Below are 18,439 nucleotides of genomic sequence, written 5' to 3'. Positions count from 1 at the left end.
GGTTGTTCAGTAAATTAACCCTACCCCCCACACACCTTTGTGAGCTTGGAGATGGTGGAAGACCCCCCACATTGTTTGAGGAGCTCCAGCATGAGGTCAGCAGGATTATCAAAGTCGATGAGGTCCACACTACCAGAGGCCGGGTCCCGTGGCAACTGGACCACTTCCTCGTCCTGGGAAGGGGAGGGGGTGGAGTAGTATGTGTAAAACTACAATTAATGGAACTCTTCCACCACTGAAGAGGGGTCAACTGTGATATAAAAGCCAGGCATCCAGGTCTAAAATGAGCATGTACAAAACAACTCTTCAACTCTGTATAATAATGGCCAAAACGTTGTGCCCCTTTATATAGGCATTCCCTGTACAATTGTACTCTTACTGTAACAGGTACTCCCTAACATTGTCAAGAATATGAAACCACCGAATGAGAATTTAGGTTGACTCACGGGGGAAGCCCAAGTTCCAAGTCCATCAATGTCCCGAATGTAGGCAGTGTAGTGTCCGGAGTGAGTGCTGCCACTGTGAATGACCACCGAGAACAGCTCGTACACACTGCTACCCCCCACCGAGCCATTCTCACAGTAGGGGGCCATGTCCAACTCAAGTGGGAACTTGAATTTGCTAGTGTCCTGGAGGAATTATAGCTTGGAATACTTGAAAGGTGTCTATTGTACGGTCAGCCAAGTTATAAGCACACGTACGTAAAACGTTTCTTTTCTCATACATAGCGATTATGCAATTTGTGGTTTTAAGTAAATATCTCAAACATTGTACTACTATCAGTTTCTTACCTTATATCTCTCACCCTTCTCGTAGTCATAGAGAAACCTGAGGAGGGCTATCGTGAGAATCTGTGGCAGCTGCCGAATCTTGCAGCCCTGAGAAGTGTATGAAACACATGTAGAGCAATGGTGCATTATAGCATCGTTGTATAACATAATTATCACTTTCATTAAGCTGTACAGGCTTTTAGTTGTATGGCAATTTCTTCACAACTGTAGCGCCTTCTATAAGTCTTTCAGACTACAGGGATGTGCCCACACTGGTCGGTACTAACCACCTTCTAGGCCTATACAAGTTTACCACAGGCTAGGCAAAAAATCACCACTTTGAAAATGCACATCACTATGGCAAGAGTAAACGAGTAGTCTGTCATTTAAGAGTGCAACTCTCACCCTCTTAGCGTCGACGAGCTTGCCACACTTCTCACAACGATATTGGTTGGCTCCCTCCAGCAACTCCTGTTCGATGTACGATTCCTGGAGCACCCCCTCCAAAGAGGGGCTAGTGGAGAGGGCCACGGCCAGGTCTAGGTATTCTTGTTCCCTTTCACTCACACGACCACATACCTGACAGATTATCTGACGGAGAGGGAGGGGGAATTGAAGTTAAAGATGGATTGCGGGAGTGGGGGATATTGGGGAAGAAGGGAAAGTGGATTATGTTGGCCAGTTCTAATTGTGAAAGCAAGATTTGGAGTGTTATAAGGCTGTACCACTTGTAACCCTCGGTGATGTATAGTTGTACAGTGGATCAGCACTGCTCTACAAACAATGCTCCCTACTTCATATTCAATATTCATGCTGTTACTGCATTAACCACATACCTCACTGTTGCTCCAACCAAAGCTGTTTGTGAGAGCGTCCACACTGCAACTCTGCTGGTTGAGCAGCAGGAGATTGGCAAACAACTTCTGCAGCTGGACAGGAATCACTCGCACCTGAGCACAGACAGAGATTATATAGATGTGCTAAACAGCCAGAGGGCAGCCATGACAACAATCAAACTACAATGGAACCAACCACCCTCTGAACAAAAGCCCACAGGTCCCAAATGAGCAGTTTGTGTAGAACTTCTCAACAAAGGCCACATCTGTAAAACACTGTATAAAGTGTGTTCCACTATATAGGGCGTTAATTTTTCCTAGACAACTGCAAATAGTTAATAATTATAGTGCTCCTGGTTACCATGGAGTTGTCTGCTCCCTCCTGAGTGGAGAAGATGCCCAACTCTGTCTCAGTCAGTTTGAATAGTTCCTCTGCAGTACAGTGGGTAGATTCATTAATGGTGGTGTTCATTGAGAGCACATTACTTGTTGAGCTAACAGACACTGACACATGAGGTGAGAACTAATAACACTGAAATCTGCCCACTTGCCACATTTGCTGGATCATTTACGGACAAAAAATTCAGCATATCAATTTTGTGAACAGGAAAATGATCACAATTTTAAAAAAAGTATTAGATCTATCTACAAGCAAGCTGTGCATATACCAGTCTCTGCCAACTGTCCCGAATTAGCCGAGACTGTCCCAGATGTAGATCTAGCACCCCTGTCCCGAAAGAAACTTGCATTCAGTCATGTTCATTCACTAAGACTAACTAAACTGCATGGATACTACCATCCAATAGAGTCATGTACACGAGTCACCTATGTAGCTAATTCCCATCGCTTCAGTACTTATAAAACTCAACTTTTATGAACAGGATACAAATTTGCCTACCTCTCAACTCTGGAGTAAAATGCAGAGTCTGTAACAGTGAGTTGAGGTAGCAGGTGGCACCAAGGTTACTGAGACCACACAGCCTCGTGTTGTTCCGGGGGGTGGGTGGGCGGGGCACTCGTGAGCTCTCGTTACCCCCTGCAGACTTTGCATCGTACTCGACAGTCTCCTCGTCAAACAGACCCTCAAGCATTGTGTGTGTGTGTGGTGAGATCAGGTGGGTAGTCGACTATCGGTCGGCAATGGACACAACCCTGTAGGAATTGTACAATAGTAGATCAATGATCCACATCAGACTTACTGAGCTGCCCTCTGCTTATATATTATACTTGTCTTATGTCTTTATAGTTTCTTTAATATAGCTTGGCCGCGGCTATAGCTAGCTAATTTTAGAGTCTCTCTCATATTAAATAATGGTGCAGAGGTTAAAGAAATTCATTTTTGTGGCTACTGTTTATAGTCAGTCACCCCCTCATCTCAGATAAGTAACTATGACAACAAGCCATTACACCCACGTATAAAGGTCCCGAGAAATGTTGCTAGATACTTGAAACTTCCAACTAAAATTGAACATTGATTGCTGACTCTACCTGCTAGCCTGCTAAACTATACAACTGTTCACACAAACTGTTCCTTAGACTATCATAAAATCTGTTCTTATATAGAGTAGAGATCCTTCAGACTGCTATAGATCCAGATTGAGAGGGGCAGTAGCAACCTTGAGTGATAGTGGTGGTGATGGAGCCTTGTGGGGAGGGAATGGAGTTGCGTTGGGAGCAGGGGAGGGGCTGGGCTTGCTGCAGCGTGTCAGTATAATTATTGGGTAGATGATCTGATCCACATTTGCTTTTGTAGTTTCTTTGCGGCCAGACGATTATTCTTACTTCCTGGAAGACGCTCCTTGCTTAGCTCCTGTGTATTTAGTTGAGGTGGTCTTGTGGGTAGTTTTTTCCCCGTCTCTTGAATAGTGATGTCAGTGAGAGAGTAGGCATCTTCATCCACGGATGGGTCTGGATTTTAACCACTGGATTATATGTGAAATTGGAATGGAAATAGTGCATGGTTACGGGTATGGGAATACAATGTATATAGTGGGTACACATTTCGCACAATCATACGTAAATACGTGTAGTAGATCCAATAAATTTGTGAGAACAGTATAATACATCGTTTCTGTGTAAGTTATGGCACCAAATTAAATATTACCACTACAGAGCCACCATTACCTCAGTGTGTGGTCCATATCCCCTCTCTCCAGGTAACCTCACACACAGGTTGAACACCACTGTATATATATATAGTAGTCCTGCATGGGGGCATTTAGAACAGAGGGGGATAAATTTGTTGGGATATCATAATACGTATTTGGTGAAAAAAGTGGAAATAAGCGTATTACATACAGCATGTACACTGAAATGTAATCTCGAATTCCAGCCTCTTAGCAAGACAAATTGGGCAGAGCGTGCCCAGCCTCGAGACTAACTGAATTATTTACTACAGTATCACTTCACTGACTTACTGTATAGTTCCTTTTCTTGGTGCAGCACTGTGTATAGGCAACCTTTGTTGTCATTTGACTCTGACGACAGTTTCTGACGTAGTCTACGTGTAATAGGGGAAAGATGGAACAGATAATTAGCATGGTTTATAGTGCTAATGGATGAATATACTGTTTGTTGCCATTTAGGGCGATTGGGTACAGATACAAAGACAATGTATATTGTTATACACAGAGCATGCAGAGCAATGATTATTTTTACCACACACACCACAGATAAACTGAGGGAGTGGCTGTTTACAAACTAACCCAGCCTAAATATGGCTACCAGTAACAGTGACTGTTCTAACTCAGTGAGGAACCAAGAACCAGCTGCTACCCACCCCCCAGAACAGATCACCCAGCCAGCTGAACCTGACTACGACCTTGTTGAACAACCTGACAAGGACTTGTACTGTCCAGTTACTCTTGAGATTCTGGTGGAGCCACATCAAACCGACTGCTGTGGACAGCACATCTCAGAGAAAGCTGCTCAAAGGATCATCAGAGATGACAAGCCTTGTCCTATGTGTAACAACGCTCCCTTTAAAACACTGAAAGACAAGTTCTTCAAACGAAACACAATCAACAAATTAAATGTTCGTTGTCCCCACAAAAAGAGTGGGTGTGAGTGGACGGGGGAACTGGGGGACTTGAACCACCACACCACCTCTTGTCCAAAACGTCCCTGGAATTGCCAATATTGCGACTTTGTGTCCACCCACGATATTGGAACAAATGACCACACCCCTTGCTGTGACAACTACCCCCTGCCTTGTCCCAACCAATGTGAGATCGGTATCGTCCCTCGCTGCCAAGCTGATAGCCACCTGCTGGAGTGCCCCCTACAACTTGTGGAGTGTGAGTTTGTTGGAGCTGGATGTGACGTGAAGGTTTCTCGAAGAGATCTGGTGGGTCACATGACAGAGAGTGCCCAACACCACCTCCTGACAGCCACCCTCATCAACCTGCAACTAACGAGAGAGCTACACCAGAAAATGAAGGAGAAAGACCAACAAATAGTCGACTTGCAGAAATATGTGAAACAGGTGAAGGAACAGGGCAATACCATTGATACCAAGATTCAACAATTGGACGCAAAAGTTGCTACCAAATTGGAAAATCTTGATGCTAAAGTCAATACCAACTTCCAAGATCTAGAGCAACAAGCTAGAAACCTTGACACAAAGGTCAGTGACCTAAAGACCACGATGGAAGCCAACACAATGAAGATACAGAATGATTTGTTATTGCTAAATGGATTTTCTTGCCACGAGTTTACTCTCACTGAGTTTACAAAACAACAAACAAAACCCATCAATGGACGCTGGGATAGTGGAGGGTTTACTACACAAGGGTGGCAGTTCTCATTCAAAGCGTTTACAAAAGGTGTTGGATCTGGTACCGGAACACATTTGTCAGTCTGCATCTATAAAGACCATGATGATAGCAAAACAGAAGGTGTAGCTATCCTACAGATGCTCAACCAGCTGGGTGACCATGGACACAACATAGGATCGGAAACAAAAATTTTGAAGGGGAAAGCAACATATTTTGGCGACTCATGCAAATTCTTCCCCCTGGATCGCCTAGGTTACTGTGCTGACACAAACACTCAGTACCTCAAAGACGACTATCTCAAGTTCAGACTGTTTATGAAAGTGAAGGCTCTCTAAATAGTACACAATGTTGGGAACTATACCGTGACTGTATCTTAGCAGATTTTAAAAGTTAATTATCAATTTTGATTGTGAGTGTAATTAACGTCTGCACAGAGGCCTGGTTAGTAAATAGAAAGAAAGACTGTTTAACCTGTTCTTCAAGGATAGGCTCTTCTACTGGCAGTGGAGCCAAAGGTTGACAGCTTTTCTTCATTGGTACTGTGGTTGGTGCACGTGCCTCATTTTCTTCGTTGGAGATGTTGCTGAAGGGGGCTCGAGAAACTGTAGTCATTATGATCGTTGTTTGGTGGGAAATAATGTGGTAGTGGGCTCATGTAAAGTGTACAGTACCCATTAATAAAAAGTTCCCGTTCCGTTTGCGTAAAACGCACCGTTCCCGTTTAAACGCATAAAACAAAACGCATAATGAACGCATTGTATTATGCAAAACGCTACCGTTTTCACGCATGTGCAGAAAAATTGCTGAGTAAGCAGATTCGTTAACTTGTGATCGTGCGTACAGTGTAGCAGTAGCTAGCTAGCTAGCTTGTGTACTACAGTATATCTAGCGCTTTAATCCTCTTAGTTATAGCTTATAGATGCTATTTTGCAACAGTGTACCGTTTCCCCAGTTGTTCTCGGTCTCGCATCAGCCCCAAGACTAAGTTGCCCTCCATGCAAGTTATTTGTGACCTGGAATGACCGTTTTTGAAGACCATTGTCTCTTTTCCAGTATGTCTGACTGCATGGCTGCGTACTTTATAATAGCTAGCTAGCTAGCTAGCTCATTGTACTACAAATTATACAGTATAGTATCATTGTGTAAGTAATTTAAATTTTTCATGATGACGTCACCGTTTTAATTTATAATGAGAAATTGGTCGCGTTTTAACGCTACCGTTTAAACGTGCGTTTTTAGAAATGGAACGGGAACTTTTTATTGATGTATACTGTATCTAGAAAGTGAAAGCACTAGGAGAAAGCAGTGATGTCAATGTAATGTTGTCATGAATCGTGTAATCACCGTAATAGGTGTTGTTGCATTTTGAGTGGGCAGATCAAAGGAAACACTGTGCCAATATCTGCCATATGGCACAGGTCAAGCCTAACCGTTATAAAAGCGATCCCAGGCCGAGTTTTCGCTTTTATAACGGTTAGGCGAACAACTGGGCCTGGTACTAGTTGTCTGCGCATGTGTCAAATTTTCATTGTATATTTGTGGTCGGCAAAAATATTTAATAAATCAATAATTGAAATTTCTACACAGAAAATGCACAGAGTGAGTACACAAAAGATGCACATAGGGAGCTGCTTCACAAAGGCCTGGGGAGTTGCCAGTTGTGCTGCAGCACAATTACAGTGACCCAGGGAAACTTCAGGATGATTGAATGCCTTCAAATTACGTTTCAAAAAGATTTAGCAGGCTGCTGGACTTCTCTGATTCTAGGCCCCAACTCGTAACTCATTGCTTGAGAAAACGTAGATTCTCTTGATGTCTCTGAGCTACCCAGCAACGCTCGAATGAGCAGGTCATACTCCAGTCCTGTGTCTGTGAGTATAGGACAATATTAAAAGAAACCAAAGACGGTTAAACCCTTACCTCAAACTGTCCAGTCTCGTCCGTTAGTATAGCCAAGAGGAGCACTGTTGGGACAGCTGGATATTAGCCATTGCTCCTGTACAGAGAAGTAGACATTTTAAATACGTGTAGAAATTTCTCGGTTATAGTGTCATTGTCGACGAGCTGATGATGGCAGCACCAAGTTCTCTAGCTCACACTCTTCACTTGATCCACCATATTAATGATGAAACTATAGTCTACCTACATTCTTGCCAAACATGAACAAGACTTGATAGCATAGCCGGCCATAGGGCCCACACAAAAATATCTGACCTTAACAAGCTTGACAAAGCTTTATACCTCTTCCCTTGTTGTTCAGTCTTCAGAATAAGCTTCAGAGAAGAGAGAAGCTTCAGCTAAGAGCCATTCCAATCGATTCCAATCGATTCCAATAATGATAAAACGGGAACTGACTTCTAGTACACGATAGTACACGAATATAAATGTCACGAAAGTGAACGAGAATATCCATTCGTCAGAATCTGACGAACGACTGACGCATGCGCAGACAACTAGTACCAGGAGTTGTTCGCCTAACCGTTATAAAAGCGAAAACTCGGCCTGGGATCGAGGCTAAGGTCAAGCCTTGAACTGTGCCACTATCTAGATACTGGCATAGTATGGCTGAAGTTACCTAAAGCCAATCCTCCACCCAGTAACCTGAAATGGTCCCTTTTATAGTATAACACTGTTAACAGATTCAGTGGTAGGCAGAAAACTTTTTTCATGCGTCTGGTGCATTCCACAGCCGACCACAAGTAGTTGAAACTAGTTGTCCTATAAAAGGAGTGATGTGTACACGAAAGAAATGCACAAGGAATGCAGTTGTTACACAGCTCACTCCTGCGCACATGGGATATATTGGCTCAGTAGTGCCGAAAAATTGCTAGGATTGGCCAGGGGAATCACAAAAAAGTGTGGAAACAAGAAATCAGACGAGAGCATAACTCCAATCCGTTACAATGTCAATCACATGTACTGGTAGTTTTCCAAGTTTTCCCGGTCAATATACCACGCAATTTTTACTGGTGGGGGTGATGACCAATCCCTATATATTTATTATACATCCATTTGTGACAGGCTCTGGGAAAACAGACCAATTGGAGCAGATATTGGTTTTGAGCAATAGCCAGATTTATAGACTACAGTATATAATCTCATAAATTTTTTTCTTGGCTTATGGTTATCTACAGTGTTTCTACTACCTCTCTGCAAAATCTGATGCTCTGAATCCAACTCGTTCCACCAAAGCGCTTGTCTAAGCAGGCACCATTACCTTACTTTTCCCAATTTAGCAATCTTTGAGTGGGCGTTTCTCAATACTGCTGTTTTATAACTTCGAGTTTCCAACGCGCATAACTCAGGCATGGAACGAGTTATGTGCAAACTAAGCATATCAATGCGTAGGCAATTCTTTGCTCTATCATCTGGTATATAGATCGCAAAAATTATAGCTTGCGCCAATTGGTCTGTTTTCCCAGAGCCTGTCACAAAATTGTGCGGGTATAATTATAATCATGATGATTTGTGATGAATTAACACATGCAGTGTTGAGCACAGGTACACACAGTCCATCCATGTGTAGTAACATGCACGGACATACTGGTGGCCTGCTGTGGTGGATGGAAGCTGGTAGATGGATCTGGAACACAGTCTATATACTATGTATTGTACATGTTCATGACGTTGTAACGGATTGGAGTTATGCTCTCGTCTGATTTCTTGTTTCCACGCTTTTTTGTGGTTCCCCTGGCCAATCCTAGCAATTTTTCACATTGCAAATGTTTTTCTAGTCGGATTCCCAGGGGCGGATCCAGAGGTAGTTCGTTGGGTTCGTACGAACTACCCTTCCAGCTAGTATATATTAGCTAGCTAGCTAACTGTACAGTACTGTCGTGACAAAGTCGTACAAAGTACGTCCTCTCTGCTTAATAAAAGGGTGGGGCTGGTTCTCTTTGCATAATAAAAGGGTGGGGCTGGTTCTCTCTACATAACAAGTAGACTCGCAAGCCACTCCCTTTTCTCTGATTGGACGGGGGCGGGAGAAAAGGGACTGGTGACTCTGGGCTACAGCTTATGTAAATCAGGAATGCTATTAAATATTAATGTCACGTGCAAATTATCCAATTTATTCTGATGCGTTAAAAGCTAAAGACACAGAAGACAAGTATACAGATCTATCTAGCCAGCCTTTTGATTTTATAGATCCTTGTACCAGTGTCTGTTGTGCCACAACTTGTGGATTAGCATGGAACAGCTGATGAACGTAGAAATCTTGGCAGTCCTTCTTTAAACCGAGGAGTGGCAGCGATTTAAGACAGCTTGTACAAGTCTGACTACTCTCAATTCAACTGCTGCCGTCTGCCATTATCTGTCTTGTATTGTACAGGTTATTAAAAGCTTTAGGCAACCAATGACTTTCGGCTGCCAGTTCTCATCACGTAAAACTAAAACAAGCTAATCTCTGCTGGTGTCTTAGATGACTATATCCTAGCTGAATGCCTGATGATGTTATTACTCCATCATCTTCTCTTTTCTAGCACTAGCATCCATTCTTAAACTGTAGCTAAGAAGCCCGCGATCACTTTTGCAGGCTACGCAATTCTACTTAACCTCACGCAATTTTTGGATCACGTGGAAAAATCAATGAATAATCTCTACCCAAATTCTGGTAGAGACACAAAATGTGTCCCAGAGTCACCAGTCCCTTTTCTCCCGCCCCCGTCCAATCAGAGAAAAGGGAGTGGCTTGCGAGTCTACATAACAAGAGGGTGGGGCTGGCTACTGCAGCCACATTGATTTGCACTGTGGTCAAGCGATTATTATATCTAGCCATGAATCCTTGACTCCTGGTGTAAGAAGAGGAAAGTTTCAGGTAAGGGAGAGTGCATGACACTGCATACTTACATGTATAATTGCTATAAAATCAATAATATATTGATGGTCAAGTTCTACAAGTCTATATATAGCCAAGTCTCCTCTTCACCAGCCACCACCGGCTGTCTTTCCACTGGGGACCACTACTATCTCTCCTCCAGTCACAACCATCTCTCCTGTGTTTATAAATCATGAGGGAGAACATGAGGGTTAATTAGTGGGCGTGGTACTTTAAAAGGGGCGTGGTCACAAAAATTTCGGCGCTGCGCACCGAGTGAACTTTTTGCGCGGACAAGAATTACTATAAGAACCCCCCTTCCTTAAATCCTGGATCCGCCCCTGGATTCCCTTTCTTTTTCAGTACAGTTTACGTATCATGACATGCATAAAAGTGGAAAGTCAAGAGGCAGTACAGAAGTTCAAGAAGAGAAGACAGGACTAATCAGATATCTTCTCGAATATCTCTGGACTAATAATTAGCTATACTAATTATAGTAATGAGTAATATTGCTTGATATGTTGAATTTGTGAATCAGTATTAAATGACAGCCATTAAGAGCATGATATCTAGCCAGTGCATATAGCATGCCTGTCAGAGAAAGGGAGCTAGAGCTGAACAGTGTGAAGAAAAGCAACACCTCAGGCTCTGGAAAAGCACTGCACTGATTTTAGGCACGGTTTATTAGCCACGCCTATCTATTATTAATTATTGGCCACAACGCAATTGCTGAGTCATTAAAGATGGCGGAATTGTCTAGGTAAGAGAAATAGAGACTGAGAGGTCATCTGCCTTGTGGAAGCAATCGCAAATCTAAAGAAGCGCTTTTTAATCCAGGTTGTAGTCGTTTGGAAATCCTGTGTAGAATGTCCTGGAGATGGCTGTACTTGGAGCAAATGCTGGGCAAGAAACTTACTTACTCACTTACTTACTTGCTTAGTCAGTCAGACAAAGAGCGGTGAAACGTAGAAATAGTACAATTTTTAAAATGACAATATTCATTCATTAAAATGTTCATGGATTATGAAATGAGAGATACAAAGAGAGAAAAGGCTAAATAAACTATCTGTCTAGCAAGTTTCTTGATGTGGCCTTTCCCTGCAGAGATAGAACAGTTTGAACATGAGTCAAAATAATTGAAATATTGCTAAACACGGGTAAACCCACTGCCAATCCTATGTAAAACCTACTGGTTTTACTAATAACTAATCACTGTAATAAGTGTGTAATGGGTGTAATCACTGTAATGGGTGTAATCACCATAATGTATGTAATTACAGTAATGGGTGTAATCATCGTAATGCATGTAATCACCGTAATGCATGTAATCACCGTAATGTATTTTGTTGCATTAATGATCTTTACCAATCACTTGATTCATACCCCACCCCACACCTTGTCTTGTTGGCTCCACCCAGTGACACTAGGTTAGATTCATTGACTGAGAACAAGTCGGGACAGCTACCCAGGAACTGTGCGTGTGTGGGGGAGTAGTTAATAGTTCTATATCACAAAATGGCAATTTGATAACACATTTTAAATCACACATATTTGGCAACCAAATGCACAATAATACTTTGATCAGCTTAGGTATCGAAGTAAGTTAAGTTTACAGTCATACTGTAGCTACCCTGGAGAAGTGACCTCACCTTTGTAATGGGGCCAAACTGCTTCTTGAACCTCTTGTTCCACGTCACTCCAGTCTTGTCCTGTAGAGCCTGCAAACAGATAATTTCCATCAAAACAGTGCATGTGCTATAAAGCTCCCTAACAATTATATACATTACACACTACGATTGTTCAGTAAATTAACCCACCACACACCGTTGTGACCCCCCACACACCTTAGTGAGCTTGGAGATGGTGGCAGACCCTCCACAATGTTTGAGTAGCTCCAACATGAGGTCGGCAGGGTTATCAAAGTCAATGAGGTCCACACTACCAGAGGCCGGGTCCCGTGGCAACTGGACCACTTCCTCGTCCTGGGAGGGGAGGGGGTGGAGTAATATGTGTAGCTACAATTAATGTAACTCTTCCACCACTGAAGAGGGGTCAACTAGCTGTGATATAAAAGCCAGGTATCCAGGTCTCAAATGAGTAAGTACAAAACAACTCTTCAACTCAGTATAATAATGGCCAAAACGTTGTGCCCCTTTATATAGGCATTCCCTGTACAATTATACTCTTACTGTACCAACAGGTACTCCCTAACATTGTCAAGAATATGAAACCACCGAATGAGAATGTAGAAGTACTAAAGGCATAATATAATAAAGTACATGTATGGACAGTCTACAGAGATAAGGTTGACTCACGGGGGAAGCCCAAGTTCCAAGTCCATCAATGTCCCGAATGTAGGCAGTGTAGTGTCCGGAGTGAGTGCTGCCACTGTGAATGACCACCGAGAACAGCTCGTACACACTGCTACCCCCCACAGAGCCATCCTCACAGTAGAGGGCCATTTCCAACTCAAGTGGGAACTTGAATTTGCTAGTGTCCTGGAGGTTATAGTTTGGAATACTTGAAATGTGTCTATTGTACGGTCAGCCAAGTTATAAGCACACGTAAAACGTTTCTTTTCCCATACATAGCAACTACGCAATTTGCGGTCTTAAGTAAGTAGCTCAAACATTGTACTACTACCAGTTTCTTACCTTGTATCTCTCACCCTTCTCGTAGTCATAGAGAAACCTTAGGAGGGCTATCGTGAGGATCTGTGGCAGCTGCCGAATCTTGCAGCCCTGAGGCATATATAGCAATGTTGTAATATTCTTCACAATTTCTTCTAACAGACTACAGTGATGTGCCTACACTGGTCGGTGGTGGTTGGTACTAACCACCTTCTAGGCCTATAGTATATAGTTTACCACAGGTTAGGCAAAAAATGATAATAGCCACCACTTCAAAATTCTGGGCACATCACTATGGCAACAGTGAACGAGTAGTTTGTCATTTAAGAGTGCAACTCTCACCCTCTTAGCGTCGACGAGCTTGCCACACTTCTCACAACGATATTGGTTGGCTCCCTCCAGCAACTCCTGTTCGATGTACGACTCCTGGAGCACCCCCTCCAAAGTGGGGCTAGTGGAGAGGGCTACGGCCAGGTCTAGGTATTCTTGTTCCCTTTCACTCACACGGCCACACACCTGACAGATTATCTGACGGAAGGAGAGGGTAATTGAAGTTAGGAAAATAGATTGCTGTACCTTCAGAAAGGGAGTAGGGGGTAGTGGGGAAGAAAGGGAAAGTGTGGAGGATAGAGGATTCTGTTACTTAGCCAGTTCTAATTGTGTACATTGCAATATCTATAACACTCACTTACTTACCTGTTGCACAAAGACACCATGATAGAGCTTAGAGATGAGCTGCTCTCCTGAGGTGCCCAGTAAAGAGGACTCGATGGCACTGAACAGTATCCGATTCAACTCCTGCACATCGTGCTGCTGGAACTCCTGAGAATGGAGGGAGAGACAGTGGGGAAGCGAGTGGTGAGTGGCTCGATTGAGAGTGGGAGAAATTACTATACATTACCAAAGCTAGGGCATACACCTTCTGTTTATAATACGTACGTTAACAACTAATAATTATAATGCACTAATAATATTATTGTGAAAGCAAGATTTAGAGTGTTATAAGGCTGTACCACTTGTAACCCTCGGTGATGTATAGTTGTACAGTGGATCAGCACTGCTCTACAAACAATGCTCCCTACTTCATATTCAATATTCATGCTGTTATTGCATTAACCACATACCTCACTGTTGCTCCAACCAAAGCTGTTTGTGAGAGCGTCCACACTGCAACTCTGCTGGTTGAGCAGAAGGAGATTGGCAAACAACTTCTGCAGCTGGACAGGAATCACTCGCACCTGAGCACAGACAGACAGAGATGTGCTAAACAGCCAGAGGGCAGCCATGACAATAATCAAACTACAATGGAACCTCTCTTAACGACCACCCTCTGAACAAAAGCCCACAGGTCCCAAATGAATAGTTCGTGTAGAACTTCTCAACAAAGGCCACATCCGTAAAACACTGTATAAAGTGTGTGTTCCACTATATAGGGCGTTAATTTTTCCTAGACAACTGCAAATAGTTAATAATTATAGTGCTCCTGGTTACCGTGGAGTTGTCTGCTCCCTCCTGAGTGGAGAAGATGCCCAACTCTGTCTCAGTCAGTTTGAATAGTTCCTCTGCAGTACAGTGGGTAGATTCATTAATGGTGGTGTTCATTGAGAGCACATTACTTGTTGAGCTAACAGATACTGACACATGAGGTGAGAACCAATAACACTGAAATCTGCCCACTTGCCAACCAACACACACCACCTTGACACAATTTTATAGAGCTGCTGTATGACTAAACACAGTTAACTTTTAGGAATCACAAAACAAGCATCAACTTCCATTCCCCTAGCCGTGGCTCTTCAACCACTCGCCCACTCAGTCACATCATGACCTTCACTTGCATTCAGTCGTGTTCATTCACTCTCAACAGTAAACTGGATACTACCATCCATAGAGTTATGTACACAAGTCACCTAGCTAATTCCCATTGCTTCAGTACTTATAAAACTCAACTTTTATGAACAGGATAAAAACTGGCTCACCTCTCAACTCTGGAGTGAAATGCAGAGTCTGTAACAATGAGTTGAGGTAGCAGGTGGCACCAAGGTTACTGAGACCACACATGCAGCCTCGTGTTGTTCCGGGGGGTGGGTGGGCGGGGCACTCGTGAGCTCTCGTTACCCCCTGCCGTGGCAGACTTTGCATCATACTCGACAGTCTCCTCGTCAAACAGACCCTCAAGCATTGTGTGTGTGTGGGGTGAGATCAGGTGGGTAGTCGACTATCGGTCGGCAATGGACACAACCCTGTAGGAATTGTACAATAGTAGATCAATGATCCACATCAGACTTACTGAGCTGCCCTCTGCTTATATTATATTATACTTGTCTTATGTCTTTATAGTTTCTTTAATATAGCTGGAGCCAATGAATAGCTGGTCAGTTTAATAGTACGGCAGCATGGCTATAGCTAGCTAGCTAGCGGTAGCTAATTTAGAGTCTCTCTCATGCATAATAATGGTGCAGAGGTTAACAAAATTCATCTTTGTGGCTACTGTTTATAGTCAGTCGCCCCCTCATCTCAGATAAGTAACTATGACAACAAGCCATTACACCCACGTACAAAGGTCCGAGAAACGTTGCTAGATAAACTTCAAGTCTTTTCACTAAAAATTATTGCTGACTCTACCTGCTAGCCTGCTAAACTATACAACTGTTTGCACAAAATAAATTGTTCCTTAGACTATTATAAAATCTGTTCTTATAATTATAGAGTAGAGATCCTTCAGACTGCTATAGATCCAGATTGAGAGGGGCAGAAGCAACCTTGAGTGATAGTGGTGGTGATGGAGCCTTGTGGGGAGGGACTGGAGTTGCCTTGGGAGTAGGGGAAGGGCTGGGCTTGCTGCAGCATGGCAGTATAATTATTGGGTAGATAATTTGATCCACATTTGCTTAAATAAATTATGATGAAAAATATACATAATCTATCTAAATTAAAGCCAATGCTGAGCTGTCAAATATCAATCATAAGTGATCACGCAATACCAGAAGTCTTTGCAACTTTTCTATTTGGTGATCCTCACCTGATTCGCATTTTTCGGCAAATATAATAATGCACCACTATAATAATAAATGGTAAAATGTAGGTCTCACAAAGTATGTGTACGCACGCAGTGAATGTCGATATGGACATGTTTGTTGACAGTGGTCTCCTACATAATTTAAAAGTTTAATTTCTATATGCTTCTATTGAGTTGGGACTTGGTTGAGTGTCCTGATTATGCCTCGAGGCTGTTGCAGTCTCTTCAGAATCGTTCGTATAATTATAGCAAGTACCATCTGTTCGCACAAAATGTATGTAATGAGTTTGCCTTGCACTAAAGCGCTACCTATTGGTTTAGCTACCATTAGAGTGAAAAGAGCTGTAAATGTAGCAGTCATTGTAAATTCTGACCTCTATGCAGATCCGTTCCTTTTTATTATTATTCATTGACAGGAAAAGCACTATGTTATCACAATGACATATATATATATACATGTACATGTACAGTACATGTACATGCATAACACTAAAGTTCTATGATCATAGCTATAGCTCTATACTTTTACCTTGAAGATCATCTTTACTTCTTCTCTTATCTACTTTTTGACCAAAGCAAACTTGCCTCGAGGCATTATGCACTGGGGTGCTCGTAAGATTTTTACTAGAGGTGCCTCTATTTAAAGATTCACTTAGGGTTTCCACTGTACAACTACATAATTATATATTTCCGTAACATAACAAACCACACCTACCTCGTCAATTCTCTGCAGTGCTCCGTTGGCCAGCACAAACTCCAGTGAGAAATGAATGATAAGTTGAAGTGTGTTGATGGCGATATCATACTCATATCTGCAAAGTTCAATACATATTACAAAAATTTATGATCACAAACTCTATAGACTAATCACTGAATAATTCGTTTACTTTTTTTTTACATATCCCCTTCAAATACAGGGTACATACGGTAAATATAGACTGAGCACAAACTAGCTTGCATGCACTTAACTGCATTGAGCTTGGCACTACAAAACACCAATTAATCACAGTTACAAATAGGTCTACTATATATAGATACTGTAAATCAATACGTATATACATAAATGTCACAAAAACAATACACTAAAGCGCACTACACATATAATTATACATTGATATTTAAACAGCCAGATGCATGTATGCAATTAAAAACTGAAATCAATGCTGAGCTGACAAGTATCGATCATAGACCTCCTCCACCACTCTGTGTGCATTGTAGTCCTCGTTTCTAACTCTCCTCTTGTATCCGCGAGCCAGGAGGCAGTACAGGATGAATCCAAGCAGACTGATGCCTACTCTAACTCCATATATTGTTGATATGATGTTTGAAGGAATATAGAAGCCAATAATAGCAGATGATAACAACACCAACACCATACACCCTCCAAACCATCCTCTCATGTTGTATGGGGCTTGAGCACAAACTAACTCTAACATGGCGCTAAAAAGCAACATTGTGAGCAAACCTTTAGAAATTGAAATAAAGACAATTGTAACATACTTGATTGCAACTAAATCACCGTATTTGCTAGTAGTTCCAGAATCAGAAACACAATACTAAGAGCCGTGATGAAGAAAGAAATTATCCCAATTCTTCTAAGGATGCTGGGAAGTTTGTTACGTATCACTGGGTATAGCACAAACTCATGGCTACAAATAATTATAGTTACATGCATGGGTACATAATTATAAACCAAAAGAGACAGTCAGTAATAAACTGACAAGTATCGATCATAGATCTCCTACCACTCTGTGTGCATTGTAGTCCTCATTTTAACTCTCCTCTTGTACCAGCGAGCCAGGAGGCAGTACAGGATGAATCCAAGCAGACTGATGCCTACTCTAACTCTGTTAATGTGATGTTAATAAAGTAAGAAATCAACACAAGTGTCATACACCATCCAAACAATTGTCTCATCAACCAATATTGCGAGCAAACGCCGAAAAACTGAACAAGTGGCATCAGGCGTGAACACACGAGAAACTGATATACAGGTAATAAGTATAGTCAACAGCCTAATCCAGACAAGAATGAGAAAGGCTCCCTTGGACTTGCAGCCATTCCTTAATACCAGAGGGCTGCGTAGATTTATTGTCTCATAATTAACAGATATATTATACATACAATTATAGGGATGGTTGTTAAACACTATATATACTGTAACTATTTATAGGCAGTACAAAGCAGAGAGCAATATCTATTGACAACAGTTCCATAATTATAATAATATTGCCGGTATTGCATTCCTGAGTGAAACTATATTAATCTTTGAAGTGGGCGCAGACACATACACACTCGTACAATTAAGTGGTGCATATAATCAGGAATATAAATTAGTGGAGCGTCAACACTTTTCCTAAATGGTCACGAGTCACGTTGCTATTAGAGTGAGAGTGGGTTTCAATTTTTATTCCGTCTATTGTTAATACAAGCTCAAAAATCAATTTGCATGTTCACTGTATGGATGTGGTATATAGGAGGGTTTTTTTTGACAATTAAACAGAGGTTTAATGTACTAACAAATTTTGTTTCCATTATTTGAACATGTAATTATCATTATTCGCTATTGCAAACAGATTTCAATGGACACTT

At 42.0% G+C, this 18,439-nt stretch overlaps 2 protein-coding genes and 1 long non-coding RNA gene across 4 annotated transcripts in view; 1 reads left to right on the top strand and 2 right to left on the bottom strand.

The window, feature by feature from the left end:
- Positions 1-14,940, bottom strand: part of LOC135347428 (ubiquitin carboxyl-terminal hydrolase 40-like) — a 51,622-nt gene extending 36,682 nt beyond the window's left edge. The window contains exons 1-8 of the mRNA XM_064545430.1: positions 14,808-14,940; positions 14,320-14,390; positions 13,953-14,066; positions 13,525-13,650; positions 1,176-1,361; positions 792-878; positions 447-629; positions 36-173 (exon numbers count right to left, since the gene is read on the bottom strand). Of these exons, the coding sequence (XP_064401500.1) occupies positions 36-173; positions 447-629; positions 792-878; positions 1,176-1,361; positions 13,525-13,650; positions 13,953-14,066; positions 14,320-14,390; positions 14,808-14,889 (987 nt within the window). The 5' untranslated portion in view covers positions 14,890-14,940. The remainder of the gene's footprint in view (positions 1-35; positions 174-446; positions 630-791; positions 879-1,175; positions 1,362-13,524; positions 13,651-13,952; positions 14,067-14,319; positions 14,391-14,807) is intronic.
- Positions 3,056-6,712, bottom strand: LOC135347437 (uncharacterized). 2 transcript variants are annotated; one of them, XR_010398377.1, is made up of 4 exons: positions 5,854-6,712; positions 4,024-4,106; positions 3,731-3,810; positions 3,056-3,528 (listed from the first exon to the last, which is right to left on the bottom strand). It is a non-coding gene; the product is annotated as an uncharacterized LOC135347437 (long non-coding RNA). The 2 variants fall into 2 exon arrangements; XR_010398376.1 differs by having other exon boundaries at positions 3,056-3,514.
- Positions 4,290-5,795, top strand: LOC135347431 (TNF receptor-associated factor 5-like). Its single transcript, XM_064545433.1, has one exon. It carries the CDS (start codon positions 4,323-4,325, stop codon positions 5,715-5,717), a length of 1,395 nt encoding a protein of 464 aa, XP_064401503.1. The 5' UTR covers positions 4,290-4,322; the 3' UTR covers positions 5,718-5,795.
- Positions 14,941-18,439: the final 3,499 nt, after the last annotated feature.

The sequence above is a fragment of the Halichondria panicea genome, chromosome 14 (assembly GCF_963675165.1).
Source record: "Halichondria panicea chromosome 14, odHalPani1.1, whole genome shotgun sequence".
NCBI lineage: Eukaryota > Metazoa > Porifera > Demospongiae > Suberitida > Halichondriidae > Halichondria > Halichondria panicea.
Note: the sequence above shows the minus strand (reverse complement) of the source record. Positions and strands in the feature narration are given on the sequence as shown.